General features: G+C 44.7%; 1 protein-coding gene across 1 annotated transcript in view; it reads left to right on the top strand.

Moving 5' to 3' along the window:
- Positions 1-27,716, top strand: part of TRPC7 (transient receptor potential cation channel subfamily C member 7) — a 150,315-nt gene that overhangs the window by 86,928 nt on the left and 35,671 nt on the right. Inside the window, exons 4-5 of the mRNA XM_046000290.1 lie at positions 11,464-11,628; positions 19,780-19,996. Coding sequence (XP_045856246.1) covers positions 11,464-11,628; positions 19,780-19,996 — 382 coding nt within the window. The remainder of the gene's footprint in view (positions 1-11,463; positions 11,629-19,779; positions 19,997-27,716) is intronic.

The following is a 27,716-nucleotide window of genomic DNA, read 5'->3' on the forward strand; positions in this document are numbered from 1 at the left end:
TTGCAAACATGTGCCCTCTCTCTCAATAAACAAAAATATATAATAATAATTCCATAAAGATAAAATGTAAAGTGTGATTTTTAAAAAGGAAAGCATATCTATACATCATTGCTGAATTATATGCATCCACACTTCTCTGAAACACAAACTTGAAAGATTTGGCATCATCAAGTCATAAGTCAACTCCAGATAACTCCCTCTGATTCATTCATCTGTAACTGATCTAATATTTTAGTAGATAATTTGATAAAAGCATTTTGAAAAATGTATGACCACCCCACTCTATCACCTACCACTAGTTTCATCAACCTAGGACTAGAATTTTTGCTTTGGTTAAAGCTGTGGGTTTTTTTTTTAAGGTTTTATTTATTTATTTGACAGAGAGAGAGAGAGATCACAAGTAAGCAGAGAGGCAGCAGAGAGAGAAAGGGAAGCAGGCTCCCTGATGAGCAGAGAGCACAATGCAGGTCTTGATCCCAGGACCCTGAGATCATGACCTGAGCTGAGGGCAGAGGCTTAAGCCACTGAGCCACCCAGGCACCCCTAAAAGCTGTGTTTTCTATTTCAACAAAGTATGTCCAGTCTTTGTCTTCCTTTATTTAATTAAATATAGATGCATATTTCCTGTCTCAGTATCAGTACCTTTAAATATATGTTCTCCTTATTAAGTCCTTGAACTAGAGTAAGAATCATTTTTGCAAAAAAAAAGTTAAATCAAATTTCTTCCTCTTACCATGAAATCTGTAGATGAATATTCTGTGAGTGAGCATAACTTTAACTAATTAAAAAAATTAATGCTTGATAAAATTCTTTGGACAGAGCTTAACATAAAGATAATTTATATTTCTGACTTTTATTACAGAAGTAAAATATTACACCAGTAAAAAATTTTTAAAAAGTAATTTTGGCACTTAAAAATTGAACTGTAAACCAAGAACTGAACTGTATTTCCTGAACCTTGAAAATTCCTTTGAGTTATGCATGATTACGGTCATTTTATAGATGGAGAAACTGAGACCTGAGAAGGTGAGCCTCTCTGTCCCTCACTCATCAGTGGTAGAGCCAAGACTAGCATCAGATGGGCTGAACTGAAACCTGTGCACATTCCATGACCCCCTGAATCTCTGCACTCAAGGGACAGCAAAGCCCCCAGGAAAGGTCTGCAGAGTTAGGGATTCAACTTGGGAACATCATTCAGTCAGAACTCTGGCTCAGAAAATTATCTGAAACTACAGCTCTTCTAGTAAGATGTCAGTGTCAGGTGGGACTTGGCAAGAGACCCAAGATACTAATGAGGTCCTCCGCAAAGCGGTTTTTCGACTGGAGTCTGTACTTTTCAAGGGTGTAAATCTGGACTTAGGTGGCCTTCACATTAACCTAGTTCTTGGCCAGGTGGTGACCAGGCAGGGAGCCACTGCTGAATCAGACGCTGCTCCTGTGTGTAGGCAAGAGAGAGCGCCCAGGATTTTATCTTCAGTGTGATGATTTACTCCTTTTAGGAAGATAAAGTTGTCGAGGAAACTGGCTTCGAGCCTTCCCCTTGTGTATTCTGGATTTTTAATCTCCACTGGGAGTTGGTTGGCCCACTGACACAAGCAGAGAAAGATGAGAGCTCTAACAGCATCTTAAATCATGAGCCCCCCCCCCCCCCCGCCTCTGTGGGCTTGGAAAAATAACCATGCTCCCTCACGCTTTGGCACGCCTGCCTCATCAAAAATCTACCTTATGGAAAGATAGGAGAACAGTACAAAACACTGTCTTTGGAGTCAGACTGGCCTGGCTTCAAGTCAAGACCATGTCACAATCACCTTTGTGACTACAGCCAAGTTACTGAATTTCTGTGTCTCATACTTCCATACTTAAAATAAGAATGTAGCAGTAGCCATCTATCTCAAGGAAGTGAAGGGAGGGTTAAATACTATGGTGACTGTTAAGGACAAAGCCTGACACAGAACAGATGCTCAGTAGACATCAACTGTTCTCTATTAAAATAATTATTATTATTTTGTGACTATTTCTTAGTTGGTGCCAGCTTACAGCGGTAATGGCATACCCAGAAATTAAACAATCCTCATCTGATCAGATGATAAGCCTCAAACCCTGCTTTAGTCTCATGTTTAAATCCTCTCCTGCGCAAGAAAACAGAAGCCTGGTTTAGTCTGCATTACCTCTCCCTGTTTGCCTTCTAGCAAGGATGTGAAGACAGTTAAATGTTCATCAGACCCTGAGTGATACAGAATTTGTTATATTTAGAAATTATGCTGAAATGATGAGTCACAGAGAAAACCATGGAGCAAACCTCACAGGCTCCAGAAGAGCATGCAATTTATCACTCAACAGATGTTACTATTATGAGCATCTATTATGTGTAAAACTTAAGGCTGCACACCCTTGGGGATCCAAAGACAGTTGCTTCCTTCAAAGAGCTTAAAAATAGCAGGAGAGAGAGGATGTCAACACAATACAATAGCTCTTCAAAACTTGACCCTTCAGCCATCACTGCCAAGTGAGTGGGCCACAGAACAAGACCCAGAGGAGTCCAAAACATCTCAGGGGGCTGAGGGGCTTGGTAGGACATGAAAGTGGAAATCTGGGTCCCAAAGGCTGATTAGGAAGTGAATCACAGAGGAGCAGGATGAACACAGGTGCATAGGCTACACGGGCCATGTTTGGGAACAGTGTGTGGAGCAGCTTGGCTGGAGAGGAAGGCCCAAGAAGACAATCCAAGAAGGTCTGCTAGACACTGCTTCCATTTTTCCTGGGGTTTCAGGCTAGGGCATAACCCTAAGTGGGGAGGCCGGAGTCCCCACCCGGGTTTGGATTGTGGTGTCTGGCGCGGTGAGAGCAGAGGCATTCATCTGGAGCCCACAGTGGGACTCTGACCATGAGAGCGAAGTGAGATTGGAAACCCAGTGACTTTGTCAGCCACCTGTGGGCTTGGTGCTGTGGGAAGACTCCTGGTGGGCACTGACACATCATGCACTTAGCATTGCCTCCAGGAGGGCGGCCAAGGCCCTTGGCCTTGTACCTGCACTCGGGAAAAAGCTCACACACAGCTCTGGGAGAAGTCCAGCAGCATTTGCTCAGGTCTCTACCCCTACAGACTAAAGCACAGGCTGTTCATGAACAGCAGTCTCCATGAGAAAACCATTCTGCCTCTGGTAAAAGACAGGCTGCTAAGTCTCAGGCACAGTGCTCAGAGCACTAGGTGTTCAGAGTACTCGCCATTTGTGTCATTCTGGTCGGTCTATAAAATCGGAGAACTGCTTATTTTGAGGCAGGGGAGAGTTTTTTATGTCCTGCTGCCCCTAGAAAACTGGAACAGAGAACAATGGAGCAAGCTACTCAACTGAACGGATGATAACAAATCTTCATGGGAGGAAAGAGTCTTCAGAAGTAGCCATCTCCTTTCGCTGCACGGCGGACTTGCAGGATGGCTCGGGGAGGAGCTGGTTGCCTGGCGGGACACCTGGCTGTAGGAATAACGAAGAAGCACACCAGGGCTGGTTAAACTTGTGGGAGCACAGTGGAGGAGGAGGAAGGGGGCCCGGAATCGAGTGCAAGACATCTGTACAGGCATCCAAATGGATTCTCCCAGAAATGAGGGGGAGGACTGAAAGACACCCGAGTAGCCAGAAAAAGGAGCATTTCCAAGTGGTACTGCAAAAAGGTAAGGACAGGGAGGCAGCGTGCCGAAGCAATGCATATGAAACAAAGAAGCGTAAATCTCCTTTACCTGAGCTCCCACACCAATCTCCTTCGTTGGCTCATTTCCCAGGTAACCCCCCTCCAGATGATGGTATGAAATTTTTCCTGATAAGATCTTAAAATGCCCAGCTTGACTGCCTTTGGTAATGAAGCAAGTTGTTGTCGTCATTGTTTTCCTGTCTCCTGGCACTTGTACAGTAAAAACAAATTCACTCAAGACATGAATTCGGTCATTTATCTACCTTGGAGAACAAGGAAACTTTCAGGCTTTTGTACCTATGTGTGCCTTCCAGATGCGGTGACATAGCCAGATGGGCTGGGAATCTGCCAAACGACAAGGACAATGAGTAAGGAAGGCCACTCTGGTCCTGTAGATGGTTCCAGATTTGCAGTCTGAACACAACTTCTAGCTGTGCCATTTACTCATGCTAATGGCACTGCCTGTGTACCCATTCACTGAGTACCACGCTAAAGGTTCATTGGAACCATCCAGGAGGAGTTTTCTCTCTGGCAGAGGATCATCCAGGCATATCACTATGACAAAAGGGAGAGACTGAGAGTTGGAGGAGAGGAGAGGAAGAGAGATTCTCACTGGGTGGGCTTTCAGGAGCTCTAATGGAGCTCTAATGGCGTTCTAATGGAGGAGATGGGGGACTAGCACAGAACTTCCACTGCTCTGAAGAAGCCAGTCAGAGATCAACTGCCCCCTCAGGAGGACATTGCCCACTGCCACAGAGTAAAAGGAGACACCCAAAACTCTGGCTGAGAAAAACCATTTGCACATCTCTGGGGCACATCTGCAATCTGGAGGCTCAGAGAGACACCCTCCCACTCGGCAGATAGAATGAGACAGTGACCTGACCTAGAAGAGATGCAGGAGACATCCCCCAGGAGAGGCAGTACAAGGAAATGGTTAAGAATGTTGACTCCAGAGTCAGACAGGAACAGTGATAGTACCATCAGCTTTATAATGAGCATAACACTTTCCACCTCACTGTGTTAAAAGGATTCAAGGAGAAAAGGTTTGTAATGTGCTTCCCACAAAGCCCAATCCCTATGAGTGCTCAATAAATGTTAGCTTTTCATTGTTTTATGACAGAGAACTAAGACCAGGAAGGACTAAAGTTCAAGCTGACCAGATCCAAAGCATTCCAGAAGGAGCTTAGTGCACTACATAGACCTCAGGCTTTAGAGTCGGAAAGACCCAAGCTGGAACCAGTTTCTAGCAGTGGGACTATGGGCAACTTGAGGTGACTCAGCCTCAGCTCCCTCACCTGCGAGATGGGGAAGAAAGCACATCTTCATTGGTATAGAAGGATGTGTAAACATCCATTCTTTGGAGGGTTACTGTGAAGATTATAGCTAACAAAACTAAAATTCCTTCATGTAGTAGGTCCTTGATAATTAATAGCAAGAAACACTCAAGCCATGACTTCAAAACTTTTTACTTTGTCTGGTGCTGCTGCTGACAGGCTCCTTGAAAGAGGTGTAATTTTTTGGATCCCCCATCCAGAGTTCCAAGCCCCACACCTTTCTTTTCTCACTCTTACTACCATCCACAGAACTATCTTGGATTACCCTCTTGTGGTGGCCACTTGGGAACACCATGGCTAAATAAACAGGTCCAATGAGCATGGTGATAATGTTGGTTCCATACCAGAGCACTCCACCAATTTAAAACTTAATACAACAATGGCAATTTCTGCTTTTTTTTCATTATAGTCGAGCATACTAAATTCTTCAGGAATTTTTAAATCTAAAAACACCATGGCTACTCAGTCCTCTGCTGATGGCATAAACTCAGCAAGGAGAAGAGCCAAGAGAACTATTCAGACATCCCTGGGGTGAGGGGTAACAGAAGTGGTAATAAAAACATCACCAGCAGTAATAACTTTTTTTTTAAGATTTTATTTATTTACTTATTTGACAGACAAAGATCACAAGTAGGCAGAGAGAGAGTGGTAAGCAGGCTCCCCGCTGAGCAGAGAGCCCGATGCGGGGCTCGATCCCAGGACTCTGGGATCATGACCTGAGCCCAAAGGCAAAGACTTATTAACTGACTAAGCCACCCAAGCGCCCCAAGTAATACCTTTAATACTGAGTGCCAGGTCATGTTTGGGGCACTCAACAGACTTTTTCCACCTCTCTTGGACTACGAAACTAGGAGCCAGGAAGTGGCTTGCCCAAGGTCACACAGCTACAAAATGGCAGATCTGGGATTTGAACCTGCATGGGCCAGCCTCAGAGCCCATGAGTGCAACCACTCTGCTAACTGCTGGCACAGAGAAGAGTAAGTTGAAAGTCATCAGTGGAGACAAAGCCAACTAGCTGTGCCAAGGCTGTGGGGCTCTCACTATTAGGTCTCATGGAGAAAGGCCACCAAGCACACCCACTCATGGGATGATCATTCAGTGGATGAATGATCATTGAGTGGATGATCCACTCACCCGTCAGGGAGGGTCTACTCCAGACCCAACCGGGGATTGTTACTCCAAGGCCCTGTTCCACCTCCGGAGTCACAGGGCCGAGAGTTCTAGGTGGACAAGGAGTGCAAGCTCTCTCTGTACTTCCAGTGCTGGCCACAGTGCCCAGTGAGAAGGCACACCAAGGACAAGTTTGCAAAGTGAATGAACAAACAAATGACCCACCCGTCAATGACTGACACTTCCATTTCTCTTCTTCCCTCCTCAACTTCCCAGACTTGAGAGCTTTCCCAAGACAGAATGGGAAGGGAAAACATTAGCACCATTGAACCCAACCCCACGAGATGCTCCAAACAAGAAATGGCACCACAGAATTATTCTAATTCCCATGGATGGTCCACACTAAGAAAAGCCACTTGGTGACTATAGCTTGAGACAGTGTCTGTCTCCCTTTGTGTACATAGAGAGTTTCCAGGGAAAACTGGTTTCTATAAGCAAATGCCAGTGTTGAGCTAAGAGAAAATCTTGAACACAGTCATATCAGCCATCACTGGGTCCTCTGATGGTTTATCTGTATAAAAGAAAGTCCTTTTATCTATAGGCACTGGATTTTATAAATTTTGTTCTAGCTAAGTTATTCTTCAGCTTATCAAATCACGCCTTCCCACATCTCATCACTCTATAAATGAGACTTGGTGTCCAAGGGAAAAACCTGTGCTTAAAGGATATGGAAATCTCACAGTCTCAAAGCCTCTGAGCTCAAATGTAGTCCTCTATTCCTCCCTGTGAAAAGAGCAAAATGCTGGACTGAAAAGCTTTTAAGGCAGTAGAGAGGAGTGGCACTGAGGAGGAAGTGCCTCAGGGATGGAGAGCTCTACAACTGGTAGATGGGCATCAGGGTGCAGAATACACTTGATAGTGACCCTACCTACCCAGCAGAGACCAGCCCACTTGGAGCTAACTGCACAGATAAATCAAGCTGTGCTTTCAGTGGAGGGTGGGGCAGGAGGGACTGGCTAGAGAATGGAGTGGCCTCACCCATGTGAGAGGACATGGCCCTTTGCAGAGACATCAACACTTCAAAAATCTGTCTGCTCACACCAAGTGCAGACAAGAATAAAGACAGGGGAGTGAGGGAGAGCTGTAGAGAGTAGGAGAGAGGAAGAGAGAAACAGAGGAAGAGGGACAGAGAAAATGAGCAAGGAAAGCAGAGTCATAGGCTTACTTTCATTTATTGCATACTAATACAGTACTTACTATTTGCCAGGTACTATTCTAAGCACTTTACAAATACTAACTTACTTAATCCTCATGATCAGCTTCATTTCTAGAAGAGGGAAGCTAAGGCAATGACTTGAAAGCATAGGGCCAGCAAGTGGAAGGACCGGGACTTGAACCCGGGAAGCCAGGTACCAGTCCATGCCCTTACCCACCCTACATGAAGAAAGTCTTCGACCCTGTTGTGATGGAAGTATCTGGCCCAAGGGCGCAAGCATGCCATAAGACAGCCCTAAAAATAGTTAGTTTAGTTAGTTAGTTAAGGAATGTTAAACAACCATGTACTCTTACAACATGAGCTATTTGCTTGTGAGTGAATAAAAAGCAGGTAAACAGTAAAGGGAATGGTTCTCTTTTGGGCTACAAAAGGAAAAGTACAGCCCACAGATCAAATAAAAGAAGAATAACAGGGGCGCCTGGGTGGCTCAGTGGGTTAAAGCCTCTGCCTTCAGCTCAGGTCATGATCCCAGGGTCCTGGGATCGAGCCCCACATCGGGCTCTCTGCTCAGCAGTGGGGGGGGGGGCTGCTTCCCCCTCTCTCTCTGCCTGCCTCTCTGCCTACTTGTGATCTCTGTCTGTGAGATAAATAAATAAATAAATCTAAAAAAAAAAAAAAGCAGAACAGCAGCCAAGACTGAGCCAATATGCCAGCACTGTAGTCTCACTATGTCACCAAGGCTAGAAGGAACAAGACGCTTAGGTGAGATATTAACAGAAAAGTAGCTTTGGGTATAATTTGTTATATGAACCATGAATGCTGGTCAAATAAGCCACTAGGATAATTGGCATGAGATGGACTCAAAAACCGGCAGCCACATGATTGCTAGTCCCTCCTGACTCTTGGTTCCTGTTTTCCAGCCATCTCCTTGTCCATGGGAGGGATACTGGCTCAGAGCTCCCACTTAGTCTGCAGCTTTACTTGCCTCAGCTTCCCCCTCCTGCCCCAGTTCTCTGCCCAGTCCACCAGGTGGCTGGATTTATTTTTTTCCACACACGTCTGATCGTGGATCAGACACGATCGTGGATCGTGATCTCTTCTCTGAAGAGGCTGCTCAGCTCCACGTAAGCCCACCGTAAAAGATTCTCAGCCCCAGACCATCAGGAACTCCCTGCCAGGAAGAGCGGGAATCACACTGCTGAGAAAACTGAGGTGTTCTCATCAGTTCTTCCAGTGAAGAACCTCCATAAAAAGTGTACCACACTCAGACCATGATGGTTTGCGGTGAGAATGGCCTGGGCAAAGCCCTTGGTGTCATCCATCCTGTTGTGAGCCAGATGCCACAGAAAGCAAACTCAGAACAACACTGATTTTCTGTGTTCCCATTCTAGTCTAGCTGTGGGCTTTTCTTTAGTCCATTCCTTTCTGACCCTACTTCTGAAAATCCTTCCCCTGTTCACCTCCTCACCCCCCACCTCCCCCTGCAGGAATTGTTCCTGTCTTTGTGCCCTAGCTGAGTGTCCTTTCAGTTAGACTGTTGTGTCCTGATGGTATCCTCGTGGTGCTCTTGTCTTCCTGCGATCACAGATGATATCTCTATGCTTCAAAAGCACAGTGGAAAAACTCCTTTGCTACACACTGAATTTCCAAAGCCTACCACGAGGATAGAAAAGTGCCCATATAAAGATAAATAATCTGAGCTTCAGCTGTTAGTTGCTGCCAGCTTACTGGGAGCCACACACTATAAAGTCTGTCTGTAAATTAATATCGTGTTTGGAGCTGGGTTGTTTTATTATGGGGAAAGAACTGCAGCTATAAAAATTAGCACATGTCTAATCAGAAGAAGACTCAAGAGGGCCTCCTTGTTTTAGCTGTGACCACTGTCTTCCTCTGAGGTAGAGAAGAGAGAGAGGAAATGGCCCCCATGTGTTCTGCCTCAGCATTTCTTCCCCTCCAGCTCCGCTACTGAATCTCTTGTGCTGACTTATCTGTAGGAGACAGGAGTAAAAGCTTGGACAGACTCTTTCCCAGGATACAGAGAGACCAACGGAGGGGCTCAGCCCTGGAGTCCTTCCAGAGTAGCTACAGCATAAGGAGCCATGGGGTGAGCCAAATGGTCTTGTGCTAGTTCAGGAGCAGACGTCCCACCTTCTAATCAGACTGTGAGTTTCTCCAGAGCAGATCCCTTTCGGCACCCAGAGAAGGCTGGCTATCAAAAAACAAAACTGACTGGCCCCCATTCCCACCCCCCATCCCTCTGAAGGGCCTCAGCTCCCAGAAAGTTGGCCATTACTAAAACACCCACATGGGTTTCCGTAGCTTGTTCTACTCTGCTGAGTCAAAAAGGACACAGCAAAGCCTGTCACCTGCTGGCCTGGCGAGTCTCACCCTAGGCTGAGGAGGATCCACAGCACTCATCCTTAGGAAAGACCGCAGTGCTTGCTATGGGTCCAATAATGCTACCAAAAAGGCTTCATTGTCCCTAATGTTTGAGGACTGGAATCATCAGGGGTTGCCGCATGGCCACATAAAACTTTGATAGTGTCTTCACACATGACCTGGCTGCTGCCTTGAATTCCCAGAAACTGGAAATAAGAACATGCTGCAATTTGCACTGAGAATGTTTTAAAATGGTTCTATTTACACTATTCTTATAATGAAAAGGAAATGTTTTTACAATTCCTCATAATCATTGCTCATGTCCCCTTAATGCCACTGCACATGTCCCCACAATACCAATGAGGCAAATGGGATGAAAATTGGCATATTATGCTCCAGGGTAATCAGAGGAAAAGTCAGACCCTTTGAAGAATGCCCAGCGTGTCTGCTCCAGTCTGTGGATGCAGAGCTATCCTGAGCAGGGCCAAAGAGCAGGGCTACCGAAAGCATTCAATGGCTTCCTCCCAATTCGGGGGAAAATAAAGTAATGAGTAAAAATGTCAACTTCATTCCCATAAGTTTTACTTAAATATTGCCTATTACCCATTTCCACTGACCAAGACTCAAAATCAATGAAACACGTGGCCAAATGGCAGCAAATATCTTCAGGGAAATGCTGTTTGGCTGCAGCAGCCCAAGCCAACTTGCTGGACGGAGCAGAACAAGGAAGACTGCCTGCATGAAGAGAAGTGTGTCTCACGTACCATGTTTGCAGAGTGGAGCCAGGCCCAAGGGAGGGCACACGCTATCTGAGCCTCTTTCCTGCTCAACATCATTCTTTCTTTTTACCTGGCTTGTTTTGCCACTTAGTTCACAGAGGAACACGGTTGCCCACCTCTCCCAAGATCACTTGTTAATTCCCAGTAAATAAAGAAACTGCCTCCGTCCATCAGTCTCAAAGGTCCAGGTGAGGAGACTGATAGGCCAGTTTAAGTCAGGGTTCTCTGCCCGGCCCCATAAGGGATATCCAGAAGGGGTGAAGTCATGCAATACCAAACTGCCAACAGAGTGTCTTGTAACTGGGACATCAGGATAGGGCAGTCTGAAGGGAGGGAGGCAGCAGTGAGAAGCCGCCGCACACAAGGGACACTGCGTGTCACTGCTCTGGCAGGCCACAAGAGGTTCTATGCACCCAAACCGACCCCACAGAAGCCCAGTGGGGAAATACTCAGTTTTAATGTGCCCTCTAGAAACACTGCAAGCCCTTTCCTTAGTCAGTACAGAAAAAGAGAGGGAAACACTTCTACAAACTCACTTAATCCTAAAGACAATAGGCTGTTTCATGAATGAAACTGAAGCTCACAGTAGTTGCATACGTAGCCCAAGGTCATGCGGCTAGGAAACAGAGGAGCAAATTTCAAACCCAAGTGGGACTCCCGAACCCCATTCCTGCTCCACTCATGACTCACGCTGCCTCAAAACTGAACTCTGCCCAAGATAAGTGCCAAGCACTGACGCAGCCAGTCCTGGGAGGCCTCTGAGCACAGTGCCACCACACCAGCGTCCTCAAGCCAGAAGGGTCCCCAGGGACCTGCACGCTGCTCTGCCCTAGCATCAGGCCATGCCCCAGGTGAAACAGCTCCACCCCTAGCTACTTGGAGGTCCTCTACTGTTCAAGTGCTACCGATGCCATTTTCCTGTTTGCGTTTTGTTTTTGTTTTTGTTTTGTTTTTACAGTTCGTTGCTCATCCTAACTGTCAGCAGCAATTGCTTACCATGTGGTATGAAAATCTCTCAGGCTTACGTCAACAGTCTATCGCTGTGAAATTCCTGGCTGTCTTTGGAGTCTCCCTAGGCCTCCCTTTTCTCGCCATAGCCTATTGGATTGCTCCGTGCAGCAAGGTACAGACTGCTTAAGGTGCATGTCGTCTGCAGTGACTGCTTCTCTCTCCTTAGCATGACCTGGAGACCACTGGCTCAGAGCAATGGCTGAGCGTTTCCCGTGTCCAGAGAAAAGAGTTTTGAGATACTTAGCAAAAGTAGAAAACCACACAGACCTGCTTTTTTCCATTATTTCTCTAAAACAGAAGTGATAATCTGGGACATTTAAGATACATGAGGCATAATCTGATCAGTAAAGGAAGAGAGAGGAAATATGGGCACTTTTGCTCCTCTAATTATGCCATATCCTAGACGTGTCTTCTACACTCACAGTAATCACCACAATAATGATCACAGGAATAGGCAACATTATTGAGCACTTTCTTTTGGCTAAGCTCTTTTCATGGAAGATCTGATTTCACTCCCCAATTACATTATGACTCATATACTTTATGAAGTAGGTTCAGAAAAGAGAAATAGCTAATAGACTGAGAGTCAAATGCAGCTCATGCTGGGCTCTGCAGCCCCATCTCCACATCGTCCCAGTTTCCCTGGCTTCCTTGATTAGGCTCTGGCCCACAAGGGCAGCTAATTGGGTCGCAAGAAGGAAAAGACAAAGGCAAGAGAGGGAGAGCTGGAAAGGTGCAGAGCTGGGCTCTTTTCTCACAGGGAAGCGGAGTGTCTGGTGCCTGCTGCTAACAGAGGGAACGGAACTTTCAGCACTTCCCGCTCCACTGTCCCTACAGCCCAGCCATCTGACTGAAGCCACAGAAAGCCACGGCACTCTCTCCAGCTTCAGGCAAGAGTTAGCAACTATAGGACAAAATCATGGAGAAATGATTCCACAGGGAATCTGATCAGCTAATGCGGTTAACAAAAATAGAACCTCTTGTCAACTCCAGTAAGAGGGAACTCATGCCAGGATGATGGGCCCAAGACCTGAGGGCTGCTGACGAGGCCACTTTACCAGATACGCAGTGAATTCACTGCCTTCGAGTAAGACATGTCCCATAGAGACAGGTTAGGACTCAGACTCCTTCTGTAAAATGGGTCTTAAAAAGTCCTCAAACTGAGTATTTGTGGTGTTCAACTTTACATCTACTGAAGATTTTGTTTCTTTGACAGTCCGCCATGCCATGGATTTCTAAATCAGAATTCCCCAAATGATACACATGTAAATGAAGGCAATTTTTTCTGTATTTCATCATGAGCTGAAGAAAGTACAGTGAGTAAAACAAGCCTAACCAGATTTAAAGCTGGGTTAGAGCAGGTCACCGGTTCTAGGCACAGGTTTTCATACTGGAAATACATCCTTGACTTCATCCAAAGTCTCAAGGGATAGGGACACTCACCTCCATACTCTAGGAGCCCCCAAACTACTTTTAGGACAGTCACTCATTAAAATAATAGCCACTTGGGAGAGAAAACAATGACAATCCTCACTTTTGTTTTTAAAACCAAATGTGACAGCTACCAGAAAACTGGGACCAGTCAATACCAGCAAATTGGTTTACCTCCGCCTGCCTGGTCGCCTAGGGAAATATTCAGGAAGAAATGATAATCCAGTGGTTGACTAAATTTTTCAGATTTTCAGTAGGTCTAAGAAGAATCATCTTGGCCACTATCATGCAGATGAGATGGCAACCCCCCCCCCCCCAAAAAAAAACACTGCATGGGAGGGAGAAGGATTTCTGGACTTTCTTGGGGTCCAGTAAATCCAGGAGACTGATGCCACCATTAAACATAGGGGTCACACTGACAGTAGTCTTTTAGAACATTCTGGAAGAAATGTTTGCAGGAAAATTTAGCCCAATGGCTGAGACTTCTCCTCTGTTCAGATACATGTCTTTTTGACATTTGGTGCTTACGGAGCTCCCAGTAAAGACTAAAAAAAGAGCACTACAGATAAATATGGACTGGCCATTAAGCCACTTGTGCCTTTTGGGTACTTTCTGGGCTTCAAGTCTGAATTCAACAACTTGGAGGGTGTGTCCACATTGGAATGACAAGTCTTACTCTATGGTATGAGATCATTCTTGGTGGCACTGTTTATTCTGAGGGAAGATTCCCTCATTAAGGAGGGAAACTTTAGTTGTCAAAGTTGCTCTGAAGCAGCCAAAGGACAGATAAAACAGCCAAGATATTTTTAGTCTTTCTTTTCACCACTACAAAAGAAATCTTTTCAAGTTTGGCAAAGATATTATGTACTGGGGATTATAAAGGGTCATATCTTCCATGTGAAGAAACTAGCCCTCTCCAAAGGCTCCTGAGGTCCAGAATACAAGGTCCTCCCAAGGAAAGGGGCACACTGGAGAAATCTGTTAATGTGCTAGCCTCCCTTCTCCCAAGGGATCACTTTATACCTGTGTAACACATCTATGAAAAAGCCAGTGCCATCCCAGGAACTTCATATTCTAACCACCTTATGACACCTGCCTCAAAGAAAGTAGAACTTGATATTCTTTTCTAAATGTTTTCATAAAAACGTCATCAACCAGCTAACATCTGTTTCCAACTTAATGGTCCACTTATTGAATAGTTGCTGTCCTGATTTAGGGACCCCTAGGAACACCAAAATTACTTGATTGGCCTGCCAAAATGATGTCATTTATTTCCCATTGAATCCCCACAGCTGTCAATTCTACTTTTATTTAAATTTCTGAGAATCCCTAAGAAAGACAGCTAAATAAGGAGTGGATAAGGTCAAGGATGTCAACAGAAGTTGACAGCTTACTAATACAGTGGCTGAAGAGGGTAACCAAGTCACAGATGTGTACATAAGATAACAAAGGCTGGTCTGGCTCTTGGAACAGGCCTGTCAAATTCAATAAAGTGAACGGTGATATTTTTCTATTATTTCTCAACATGGCTGAGGTCATGCAGCCCACTGGGAAGCTGGTGAGTTCTCTCCTCATGGCTGCTATCAGGTAGATCTTTACTCATGGAGCTCTTTATCCTCTCAAGGAGAGCTCTGATGTCAAAGGACCTTTATGGCTCAATGCCCTTTTGCACCCTTTGTTATTCCATTCTGATTCATACTTTAGGCTGTTTGCCTATTAAAATCTGAATTTTAACTCCTGAAAGAGTTACCAGTAATCCTTATGGGCTCAAATGGGGTCTCTACAGTGGGCTGGATCAAGGAGGAAGTCAGCATGGTAAAAGTATTGAGCAACAACACAAATTCTAATTGTAAAGGTGTGAGAGGTGAATCTGATTTCCTCCGTGACGTTAACCTTATCCTTATAACTCAGTCCCAGGACTCAGGCAGGAGAGCTGTAAATAGCTTCAGCCTCCTACCTGGTATCTTTGTAGGGTACAAGCCTTCAGTCCATATACTGCCACATAACTTTCAGATGAAGAATGCCAAAGTGTCAGTTACCACACCCCAGCCCCTAAGCCCTGTGCCAAACAAAACACCTTGTGAGGAGGTAGAGGAACTCTGCAGCTTTGGAAGATCCCTGCTTTGCCTTGTCAGAGTTGAAATGGTTTGAAACAGGGTCCTCACAACATGCGATCCAAGGCCAACCAGGGGAAGACAATGCCTCCAATGGCCTGTGTGTCCCCCTCATCTGCTTCTACCAGAGAGCACAAGATTAAATACAATCATGCTGTAATTTTTGAAGCATGGTCATGGAGGGGAAATTCATGCCAGGAAATAGAGCATATTTTGCTCTTACGTTAACAAAAGCATCTGCCCTCAAATCCAAAAGGAAAGTCCATCACCTGTCACCCTGCTGGGACAGGAGTTAAGAGTACTAGAAGGCTGATCACTTCTATCCGAGCCCAGTCTAAGCCCTGCGACATTCTTCCCCAACTCTCCATCGATTTGCTAGCACAGGTGATGGCCTGCATCTCTCTCCACCAGAAAATCAGCAACTTTGAAAGGAAGGACCAACTCTGCCAGCTTATTTATTCTATCCCCTCCAGGGCCCAGGATCATGGTGCATACAGACAGCACCCCAAGGGCTCACAGCAGAAGTGCATCAGAACTCTGTGTAGCTCCAACTTTCCAGAGCCTTGCCTATTAGCTTTAAAAGAGCCAGGTGGGTTTCTTTTATGTTCCCCCTTAGGAGAATTGCCTGAGGCTCTCTGGTGCCGCATAGTAAGTGCTTCCTCTGTGCCAGGAGCTGCTCTGTTTTGTGCATATTATTCATTTCTTTCGTCAACCCTATGTGAAAATGTATATTTTATCCCCATTTTACAGATGAAGAAACTAAGGCATAAAGGGATTAAATGCCACAAACTACAGAGCTGTGATTTAAACCTAAGATCTCTAGCTCAAGAGACCTGACCTTAACCATTGTACAAGCATGTGCACACGTGCACACGCATACATATACACACATGCATGCACGCCTTCCCTTCTACCCTTTCTAATCCAGTAGCAGCATTATAACCTTCAATGCTGAATGTAAACATCTCAACTGTTACTTCACTTTGCAATGGACTTGGTTCAGAAATTTAGAGGTGGCAGGACTTTTCCAGAAAGGAGTTGAAAACAAGACTGACAAACTGTATTCTTTCCTCTTCTTTTCCGAGAAACCCTACCTTCGAGTGTCCACTATCACTTAGCACCTCTTCAGCCCATGGGACAAATGATGGATTCCCATGGCAATGTGAGAACACCCAGATTAGAGACACCCAGTGAACATCCTCCTGCCTTACCCAAAGAAAGGAATATCGCTGAGCCCTGCATTAGACATTCCGAGTAAGAATTTTACAGGAAGCATACGGAGAAACCCACCCCTAATTTAACCAGGATCTCTAACATTTAAGAACCACTCTGGCCTTGACAACGTGCATGTTTTTTTCTTGGAGCACTTGATCCAAAGCTTGCCTCCGTTCCACTTTCCAACTTCTACACTGAGCGGCCACTGGCACCTGGTGGCAAGTGAGGGTGGCATGTGGGGATACGAGACTGCGGAGACATGGTGGAAACACTCTCTGGGTGCTCTCCTGCAGATACGACCTACTTTGCAGGCATGCGGCTGCTAGGTCCCCATTTAGAAGCTTACACTTGTGGTAAGAGCTAAGAGCCCAGCAGCAGGGAACACAGAGGTGTGCTAACCAGTAAAAGGTCACCTCTGATCTATTTGTTTGCAGCTAATTCAAGAGCACTCCTTAGTTGCTCTCATACTCACATATTTCCAGGAGGTTTGGGGTGAGGCTAGACACTGAGGTACTACAAGCCTGCATTTCTAGATAATCAGTTCTCTGCTCATACGGTCCAAGGAATGACGGAAGTGCTTTAGCCCATTGTCCAGACTCACCAGTTTCCACTGGTAAGCAAAGAGCAGAGCAGGCCAAGGTCAACATTTCCCAAAGCTCTACTGTCTTTTTTTACACTGAACATTGTTCCTTGACCCAGCTTTAATGATTCCCCAACTAAGAGCTGCTGGCATATATTGGCTGACTTTTCTTTCTTTTAGCTCACCTGGTGGTCTTGAAAAAGAAGGAAGTTTTCCCCATGTGTAATTTGTTTCAAAAAGTATTTTTGTGAGACAAAAAGGAAATATCACCAAAAAAAAAAAAAAAAAAAAGGAAAGAAAAGAAAAGAAAAAAAGCCATTGAAATGATCTGATCTCAAATGAACTTTGTCCAAGTTTGATCAATTATAAAAAGAAGTCTTGGAACACTACATCAAAAACTAATGATATACTGTATGGTGACTAACCCAATGTAATAAAAAATAATGATTAAAAAAAAAAGTCTTCTAAGACCAGAAGAAAAAGAGGAAAGGTGCACTTCTACCTACCTCGCTTTCCTCCCTATGGCCCAGATCAAGTGGGAACCGAACCCAGGGTCACTTTCCACGGGACCACAGGGCCTTATCAGGGTTTTGTGGTACGTTTTCAGTAGATACAGTAATTTTTATAGACTCCACTTCTGCCAGACAATAACAACTTGAAGGAGGTAACAAAGAGAACAGTAAATGCCTTAAACCACATCTTCTGAGGAATCCCAAGGCCAGCTCAGGTTCAGCTGCGTGCAGCCTCCTGCATCAGGTGCCTCCTGTGGGTGAGGAGGAGGAGCGGTATCCCTGTATCCTTATCCAGGTCATCATCAGAAGATACTACATAGAGCCCACTGATAAAGGACAGGAAACCTGTCCACCAGTCCACCAGGAAACCTGGCCACCAGTCCCTTAAGATTTGGGTCCATCTCCATGGTCCCCAGCTTTTTCTGACACTTGTGGGACTCTGCTAGGATACACAAGATCTGACATCACTTTCCTTCTGCTCAGCCTTCCCGACTCCCCATCCCATGGTCAGTTCCACCTTCCTTCGCCTCTCACCACTACACCAACTAGGACACGGTGACAAGACAGGAAGCAGGGACTATTTAAGGATGTCTCCTGGGTACACCAGCAACCTGGCTGGGAAATGGGGCTTCAAGATTTTGAATGCAGTCATCTAAAATGTTGAAAAATTCAAACTAACAGTTTGATATATAGATCAAAATGAGACATGGTTGAATTCAGTTTTCTTACTTAATTTATGTGAGATGTTTTATTTGTCCTTACATTTAACCTGTGCATTCTGAATTTAATGTATCTACCTATGGCCAGAATTAATCTATGATCCAGTTTTGTAGATAATGAAGTCAAACATCACAAAGAAGGGCCATTTATAAAATGTCTGTAGGCTCCATGGTTTTCAAGTAACTAGAATTTCAGGTTTTGGGGCACTAGATTTAGTGCCATATGACATCTAACAATGCAAATGAACTGAAATAAGTTTTTTCCAGCATAGTAGGGATTCCTAATGTCTAAATCTGAGATGTTGGGTTTTTAAATATATATATGTATATAATTATCACTTCTTAAATTTCAATAGCTAGGTTCTATGGTATTAGAATCATTATAAACCATGTTACACTAACAATCAGTATAATTAAAGTGGACGATTACCATGCCGAAGCATATTCAAAGAACATTATTAAGCCATTGGACTTATAAGTATTACACTGAATACAGTCATAATTAGGGAAATTTTACCCGCAAAAATCTCTGTAAATTGATCACCTACTGAACCAATACTCTATCTCCCAGGTGACATTTCACTCTAGGACTCCTGAATGAGGCCGAATGTGAACATCAATTAACCAGACAGTGGCTACAGGTGAACATCTGTTCTAGAGAAGGAACTTTTCTGGGCTTCAGAAAAGGTTTCCCTCTTTGCTCTCTTCTGATTAGTGTACCAGGGTAAGGGGTAGGATTTGGTGCCTAGGTGCAAGTGATAGCCGTGTTCTAGAAGGGACTCATTTGAGCTCCTTAACAGGGGTCAACAGACTCATTGGATGGCCCACAGTTTAGTCCTCGAAGACAAAGGTAGCCTTGGGATGGCACACCAGGGCCAAAGAAGATATGGCCAATACTTGCTCCCTAACGGGGCATCTTCTGGATCATTTCAGGCTCACATGGAACAACCACACAACTCAATTATGCACCAGAGCCACAAGGGAAACCTCAGTAAGTTTTAGAGTAGTATCAAAGAGGCTATGATCTACACACATGCGGCAATGAAAAAGTAATTTTTCAAAGTACGAGGAAAAGTCCTCTACATCTGGACATTAACCTGTGATTTAAAAATGAAATCCAAAGGGAAACTGTAAAATATTGATAACTGAACATCAATGAACATATCACCTGTCAAAATTTCTTAGAATATGGCTAAAGCAGTGGGAACTGTAAAACTTTAATTTACTAACATATAAGAACGAGTGAAAACAAATCATAGAAAAAACAAAACTCAGGAAAATGAATCAAAGAGCAATAGAGCATATCCAACATATGTTTTTTTTAAATTCTGAACTCTACTGAGACAATTCTTTTTTCAGATGTGAATGGCCTAAGACGCCTATCACATGGCTGGGAAAAGTCGTGCAGGTCACAGCACAGTGATACATCAGTGTATTCTACTCCTGTCTATACTGTCTATACCACTCCCATGAAATCTCCTAAATGGGAATAACTGAATTCAACAGGAGATGTATCTGGTTAAGGAGCAACTCACATGAAAGGGCAAGAGAACATGTTGTCTGAGTTCAGTTAGCAGCTTCTGTCCGTGATGGAGGATTCTCTCGTTAAACTTTGGCAAAGCATATTAAAGAGAGACCTGTCCCTACCTACAGATGCCAGTTTCATATATCTTCTACATATTTTGTTTCCAGCTAGGAAGAACCCTGAGGAGCCCCTTCATGAAATTTGTTGCCCATGCAGTTTCTTTTACAATCTTTTTGGGATTGCTAGTTGTGAATGCATCAGACCGCTTTGAAGGCGTTAAAAACCTGCCCAACGAAACCTTCACAGACCACCCGAAACAGATCTTCAGAGTGAAAACCACACAATTCTCCTGGACAGAAATGCTCATCATGAAGTGGGTCTTAGGTAAGCGCACTGTCCTTTATTCTCTCCTCCCCTGCTAATAATAGGGCATAATTAAACTCTGACTTCTGAACCTCTCCATCTCCTCTTGAGTGCACTCTGGCAGTCAAAATGGTGAGCAGATGACCAACAGAGAAGGCAGAGTCAGCTTCTATACATGCTGGCGTATCAGATGCACGGGCCTTTAACAGGAATCCCAATTTTGGAAGGAGACGTTTGGAGGAAATTTGCTCCGTGCTTTTCATTACACATGTATTGAAAATGTTTGTAAGGCAGCCTTGCATGGGAAAACATATTTTGATCATTTAACTACAGTCTACCAGAGGCCTTAGGAAATCAAGGTCTGCTTCCAGAAAACAGTATAAAATTGCATAGCTTAAATGAGATTTTTTATCACTGAATACTAATGTATAGTAGAATGTAGAAGATAAACAGAAATCTAAGAAGCTAGGGGAGCTATATTTTCTCATTATTTGTGTTAATGAACACCAGAAGCTGTGACATTCCTTTTTGTGGTAACGCTCTGTGCGGCCAAGGTCTGCCACTAGAAGTGCCAAGGAAATTTTCCCAATTTCCCCACTGTCTAGCTAAGAAAGAACATCTCTCTTTTATCTGCTTTATAAGAACAATTATGAAGAGGAACAAACAAGGCAAACTAAAATGGTAAAAGCTAAAACTATACAGGCAAAATGGGATACAGGCTTTTCTAATACTAAAAACTGCAAAACTATTTGGTAGGGAAAAATTCAGACTTGGTGGGGAAGAAAATGAAAAACTGTGTAAGTTAACATTGGCGACACTGCACATAACGAAAACCTGATCAATGGATTATAATCAATGGATTATAATATGTATGCCAAAAAGATATGAATGTGATGAGAATGTTTTAAACAAAACAAAACTGAAAAGAGAACTGAAAAATGTTAACTCTGGAGTATCAAGATGTACTCTACTAATTAAACTGCCCTAATGGTGTGCACCCCAGATTTTGCTTTCTTTACAAAAATTCAATAATGGTATAATTTTCACTAGGTTTATGTTCATAAACACTGAGTCAAAATGTACACAGGGTCACAGTGTCTGTGCCATCAAGCAACAAATTCACAAAAGAACAATTACTCAAAAACGGCCCAACACATGGCCCGCTGCAGTTAAATGAGAGAGCCTAAGAGAACCAACAATGGTTGAACCATGTGAGAACATCCTAGATGCCCAAGCTGAGAACAAGGGGGGCTATGGTCTCTGAGCTGGGTCTCTAAATAGGAAGAGGGAGATGAGAAGAATGGTTTGATCCAAAGGAAAGAAGCAGGAGAGCACGCTTCCCACAGGCTTTTCATCAACCAGCCAGTCTCTGACCAGAGGCCCACTTAGGAGAGTCACTGGCACTAAAGTTGTAAGGAGACATTAAAGCCTGTGGCGGAGTGACTTCTGGTGGCCTGACTTTCACAGTTCAGGATCTATCCTAATCCTAACACTGCAGGGGATGGAAAGTTTGTATGGCCCCAAATCCATATGTGAAAACGCTAACCCTGATGTGACGGTGTTAGGAGGTAGGTCCTATGGGAGGGGATTAGGTCATGAGGACAGAATGGGATACGTGCCCTTACAGAAGAGCCTCGGGGAGAACTCGCTCTCTCTCTCTCTCTCTCTCTCTCTCTCTCTCGGCCATGTGAGGGTACAACAAGTAGTCTGTAACCCAGAAGAGGGCTCTCACCAGAACCCAAATACGCTGGCATCCTGATTTCAGACCTCCAACCTCCAAAACTGTGAGAAATAAATTTCTCTTGTCTACAAGCCACTCAGCCTTTGGTATTTTGTTAGAGCAGCCCAAACTGACTACGACACAGATTGAAACAAAACAAAACAAAATACCCATCACTCACACGTTGGGTTTATGGATAAAAACATAAGAGTATTTATGGCCCCATCACTCACCCTGGATACAGAGTAGCACGGTCTCTTCTCCCAGAATGTATCATACTCATAAATGAGGGACTATGGACAGATTGATTATAAGAACACTACTACTCCCTCTCTACCAGCAGCGGCCCTAGGACCGAAAAGAACCTCAGGACCCTTGTACGTCCAACCTGCTCCCTTCATGGATGAAGACCTTGGCCACAAAAAGTTGAACAGCCTTCTCTGGGTGGCCTGCTTCTGTCTTTCCCACCACCAGACCTCAGTACATTCTCGGGCCAGGAGCTAGAGTGATCCATTTAAAATTCAATCTGGTTTTATCCCTCTTTGCCTCAAAACTCTTCAGTGGCTTCCCATCTCCCTCAGAGTGACACTGATGCCCTTATAATGGCCTAAAATGCCCTCCACCTCTCCACCCCATCTCTGTGACTTCACGTCTCACCACTGCCCACCCCATAGCCCCACCGGCTTCCTTGCTGCACACTGTTTCTACCTCAGAGCCTCTGCGGGGGCTGTCCCCTCTGCCTGAGTGCTCTTCCCACAGCACATGGCTCATTCCCTCACCTCCTCAGGTCCCTGCTCAAAAAATCTTCAAAGTGAGGTCTTTTTAAACCAACCTATTTAAAGCCACAAGTTCCTCCACCCTGACTGTCCTATTCCCCAGGCTCCTTTTATTCCTAACAGTTAACATTGCTAAGCAAACTACATGCTTTCTTTTGTTACTTCCTGTCTCTATTAATATTAACATTTCTGTAATCATATAAATTTGTAGTTTACTCTTTTCATATTTTATCATCCCTCTCTCCATCTGGCCATGTGGTTTTCCCAATGACCACTTCCAACAGCCACATCGTGTGACAATACTCTTAACTTTTTCCCCAAGCCTCTCCTCATACTAGGCATGTAGGTTGTTTCTCTTCTACTGTACAGTTCTGTGTAAAGGTCAAACTCACTTAGAAATATATTCTTCCTTCACTCCGGATGCTTTAGTTGATTACCTACAGGATTTAAGGAAAATCCTAGATTGTCAGTCCAAGAGATTCAAGGCATGGGGGTAGCGAGGCACAAGGAGGTTGAGAAGACACACCCAGAAACAGAAGAAAAGCCAGGACACAGTATTAAGGAAAGAAAAAGAAGAGTATGAGAGAAAGGAGGGATAAATTTGCTAGTAGACTTGCTGCGCTCTGTAGTGCTGTCAAATGAGCTGCATTCAGGACGACTCTGGAAACCAGGGACCATCACTCCTTGCAGCCTAGTGAACCTCCAGGATCAGTTCGTACCACAGGAACCTCTTTCTTGCCTATATCAGCAGCAACTCTGGGGGGGGGGGGTAGTTGTAAGAGCTTATAATAAGGCTTTTCAACGGGAGACTGTGGCTCCAGAGACACTCATCAGAGGATGATGTAACATGAGTAGTTCCCAGAAAGCCGTCAGGCTTGGAGGACGGGAAGTCTCTGCACAATGCATGTCATTTCTCCATCTAGGAATAGACTCATGTCCAAAGACACATTCTGCACCACTCTTAGAACCTGGCAGCGTTTTCTTAAACAGACTTCCCAGTATTGCCAGTGGAGTGGAGATGTGAATGCCCAGGGTAATAGGAAAATACACTTAAAAGGCTACAGAGAACAACTTGGGACTGGGTGTCAGGAAACCCAGTCCTGGGTCCCTTGGTGGCCTTGCCTGTCTGAGTTTCAGTTTTTACATGTGTAAAATGTGAGGCTCAAGGGCTCCCTCACCCAATCCACCCAGGGTTATAAACTCTTCAAGGGAGGTGCTAAGTCTTAGCTCCAGGATCACACAGTGAAGTTTGGCCAAGAATGAACTTATAGAAGCCTATGGGCTGGGTTCCTCACCTAATTCATTCTTTTGATTCTTTCCTCATTTAGTCAGATCGATTTTCAAGCAGACTATTCCAGTCAACTTTCCAAAGTTTCTCCCTACAAGTGAGACCAGGTATCTGCTCTTTAGGGACTGTCCATCTGCTCCAAGTGAAGCCCAGTCTCCCCCTCACAGCCTGTAGGAAGGCTACTAAGGGTCTACTGGGCCTTCACTAACCTTCCCTGCTACCAATCTCCAGGCCCATGCCCTGAATCTTGAGCCCCACTCAGCCTCTTCAAGTCCCGTGGAAGAGCCCATCCTCCCACACTTCCACAGCCACTATCTGGAACACTTGACCAGCCCCTCTGTCACCTGGCTAGCTCCTGCTTCCTTCACACCAAGTGTCCCCTCCTCCATGAATTCACTCCGTCAGTGAACAAATACAAGTTGTTCCAGGAACTCTGCCAACTCTCATGATTATAACACTGACTGCTCTGATCGCTGCGTCGCCACAAACAATCCCCAGCCATTTTCATTACAGCATCTGTCACCCGGAAACATTCATGATGGTTTGTGATGCATCTGTTTCCAGAGATAGACTGAGCTTGCTTCATCTTGCTGTGGTGTCCCCAGAATGGTGGCTGGCTCTGGGTCAGCACTCAATAGTGTCCATTAAGTGGTGGACGATTTCCCAACCAGGAAGAGTACACTTGGGCCCAGCAGAGGGCATGGTAGGTGACAGCCCAGCGGAGAGCAAGGGCCCTGCAGTGACTGTGTGTCTTTGAACAACGTACTTGCCATCTTGGTACACAAGCTTTTTCACCTATAAGGTGGAGATGATTACAGTTTAACCAGCTATCAGACTATGAGAAAGGTTTGCTGTTGCTCGAGTGCTCAGCACAGTGCCTGGCACCTAGCAGGTGTGTAGCACTTGCTAAGTACTAAACTGAAAGAAGAGAAAGAGGGAGAGCTTTGTTAAGAAATGCTTTAATCTATTAATATCATTTTCCTGCCTGGAAAACAACTGAATCCCAAGTATGTATGAGGCCCAGATTTGTCACAAAAGACCTGTCACTGAGACAATGTTTGGATGTCACAGCTTGAGGGCATATTCTCCCTCCTGTAAGTTCACAGAACACCTCCTTTTGGCCCAATAATGAGAGGCTGACCTGAAAGGACCCACAGGCCTCCCAGGAGGTGGTCTCTGAAGTCAGCTCTGCTGAGGACCTGGGGACAGAGTAGAGGATGCCCTGGGGTCAGGACCACTTAAGGAATGTGCATATTTAAGCCTCACGGGATTCTGAAGGGGGATCCCTGCAGAATACCATCTGAAGCTGGGATGGATGTGAACCAGCTTTTGAGCTGACAAACTCCATCTCAGCAGCCCTTATTCAGAACCTGCCCAAAAGAAGCTACTCCTTTCCCCCAAGGCTTCCCAGCCCATTCCACTGTCAGCCACCCTTATTAATTATCAGTGACCTTGTCCTCTGAACTCCAGGGCATCGCAGAGTGAAGGGGATTTTGCCTGAAATAGGCTCCAGTGCCCAGCATCCTTACTCCCTGGGCTCTAAACACTCCTCTGACTGACAAGCTGGAGGCAAGAGACCATCATATTCAGCATGGATAGAAAAGGCTGAACCATCCTCACCCGGTTGGAAGCAAGGGGCCTAATTTCACTCACTAAAGTACTTAATTTCACGTTTCTTTTTTCATTAAGCATTCCTGCTGCTCAAACCCTTGGGCTTGTGCTACTTTTACTCATGGCCTTAGAATAATTTAAATTAGCCTGGTTGAGTTAATATTTAAATCTACTAAAACTGACAAGGGCATTTGACTATGGAGGAAATGATTTGCAATGCTCAATAAAGAGCTACTTACCCTGGTCAAAAAAGTCAGTTTTCTATAAACAATTTGCATTTCAGATTCAAAGAGAATTTGGTGCTTGAAATTACCCCAAAACTCCAAGAATATCAAGGGACTTTTTTAAGGTCACATACCCAGGAAGTGGCCAACGCTAGAACCTGAACCCAGGGCTTCCTGAATTCAGGCCAGTGACAGCCCTAAGTGATAGCCTGCAGCTGTGCTAGTATCCAGCTGAAAGCACTTCCACTGAGACATCAGGAATTTTAATCTGAGGGTAACCAAGAGCAATAAACATTACTTCTTCCAGCCCATAATGGTTTTTCTAAAAACATTCCTAAAATATCTATTCGAACTGGCACAATTGAAAGTAATTTCAGTGTTAAGAAAATTATTACTTCACTGAATTACCATACAAATTTCGAAAGGGTAAGCTTGAGAACAGTGTTTTGCAAAGGAAAAAAAAAGGCAAGGTGGGTACTGGGAGTGTCTTTTAAACAGACCTGCAATGTTTTGGGATATTTCCTACTGCGCAGCCTCTGATGTGAAACAGACATGCAGATCTTAGAAGCTATTTCAAAAAAACAAAGCCACAACCCCTCTAAACAGATGCTCTCAAATTATTTTTCTCCTTAGAGACACATTTAGTTTCAATTCCTCCTATGTAACAAACCACTTACACCAGAAAAGGGAAAACTCTGATTGAAACTGCCCCAGGTCAGAGAAGACACAATCCAGTGTGGCCAGATGGAGGCCTGTGGACCAAGTCATCCATGTTTCTCTGCCCATGACCATTTGTCTGCTCCTAGTATCATCCTCGACTCCAGGCTTTGTAGGAAGTGAAGTCCTCAAAGGCCACTGTATTATAAAGTGATCAATTGCCAGCGTGCTTGTGTTTGAGGTCTGGAAGAGCACCAGCAAATGGCTGGGGTGGACCTGTTGGGGGACTTTTGGAGAGAGCTGCTTTGCTGAACTCCAGGACATACGGACACAGACAGAGATCACAGGAAGGTGTGACAGCCCAGCTCTGCAGTCTGGACTTTATCTTAGGGTTGAGGAGTATACTGCAGGAGGACGTGACCATGATCCAACCTGTGCTTGAGGAGAAGAAGAAAGAAGTGAAAACTGAGAGGGCAGGATGGATCTGGGAGCCCAGCAGAGGAGGATCTGCAGAATTGCAGTGATCCATTGGGGACAGACTAAGGAGTCAGGACTGCAAGACAGGGGGTAGTGGGCCATGGGGGGATTAAGAGGTAGGGAGGGATGGGGAGGCCAACTTAGGGTATACTGTATTTCTGGCCCTGGCAGGACATCCTCTTAGAGCAGTCTCTCTGTATAGTGGAATTTAGTTTCCAAGCACTTAAGAAAAATCAGAATTTATTTCCCTGCAGGACATCTGCAAGGAAATGAGGGACAAAGATGCAACAATGGACACCCTTACTCAAGGACAGAAGGGAAAATGAGAATGAGCAAAACCTTGGAAAGCAATAGCCTTTAAGGATGATGAGTAACAAAGGAGGATGTGGAGGGCCAGAGAGGGAGGCAGAGAATGGGGAAAGGCAAGCCCTCATGACTGATGCACAGGAGCCAAGGAAGTGCCAAAAGAGGCAGGCAGTGTTAACCTCTGGGGAGTGAGTAGTCACTCAGCCATCTTCTTACTACATTAACTTCCTAAGTATGCAGGCTAAGTGTAGTGCACAGCATGGCTGGTTCTGCATCAAGACTTTCCCAGGTTTGAGTAGCTATAGAGACTGCTTACTATCATTTACAAAATATTCAAGTTTTTTCTACACATCACTGGCTTTGAATTCAATTGTATTTCCTGAAGACACAGAATAACAGAGTGGTCAAGAACACAGACTTCAGGGGCAAACCTTCCAGATTCAAACTCCAGATCTGCCTCCTGCCTGGGCACAGTCCACCTCTCTGTACCTAATGAAACAGTAGCCATAACACTGAGGTAATAGAATGTACTTCCTGTGTTTGCTGCCAAGATTCAGCTGAGTTAATACATACATACACCAAAGAGTGCCTAGTACATAGGAAGGGCTTAAAATGTCATAGAGTTATTAAGCTTTAATAACCTAAATCATTTCATTTTTAATAATTAATTAAGATATAGAAT

The sequence above is a fragment of the Meles meles genome, chromosome 3 (genome assembly GCF_922984935.1).
Source record: "Meles meles chromosome 3, mMelMel3.1 paternal haplotype, whole genome shotgun sequence".
In the NCBI taxonomy this organism is placed as follows: Eukaryota; Metazoa; Chordata; class Mammalia; order Carnivora; family Mustelidae; genus Meles; species Meles meles.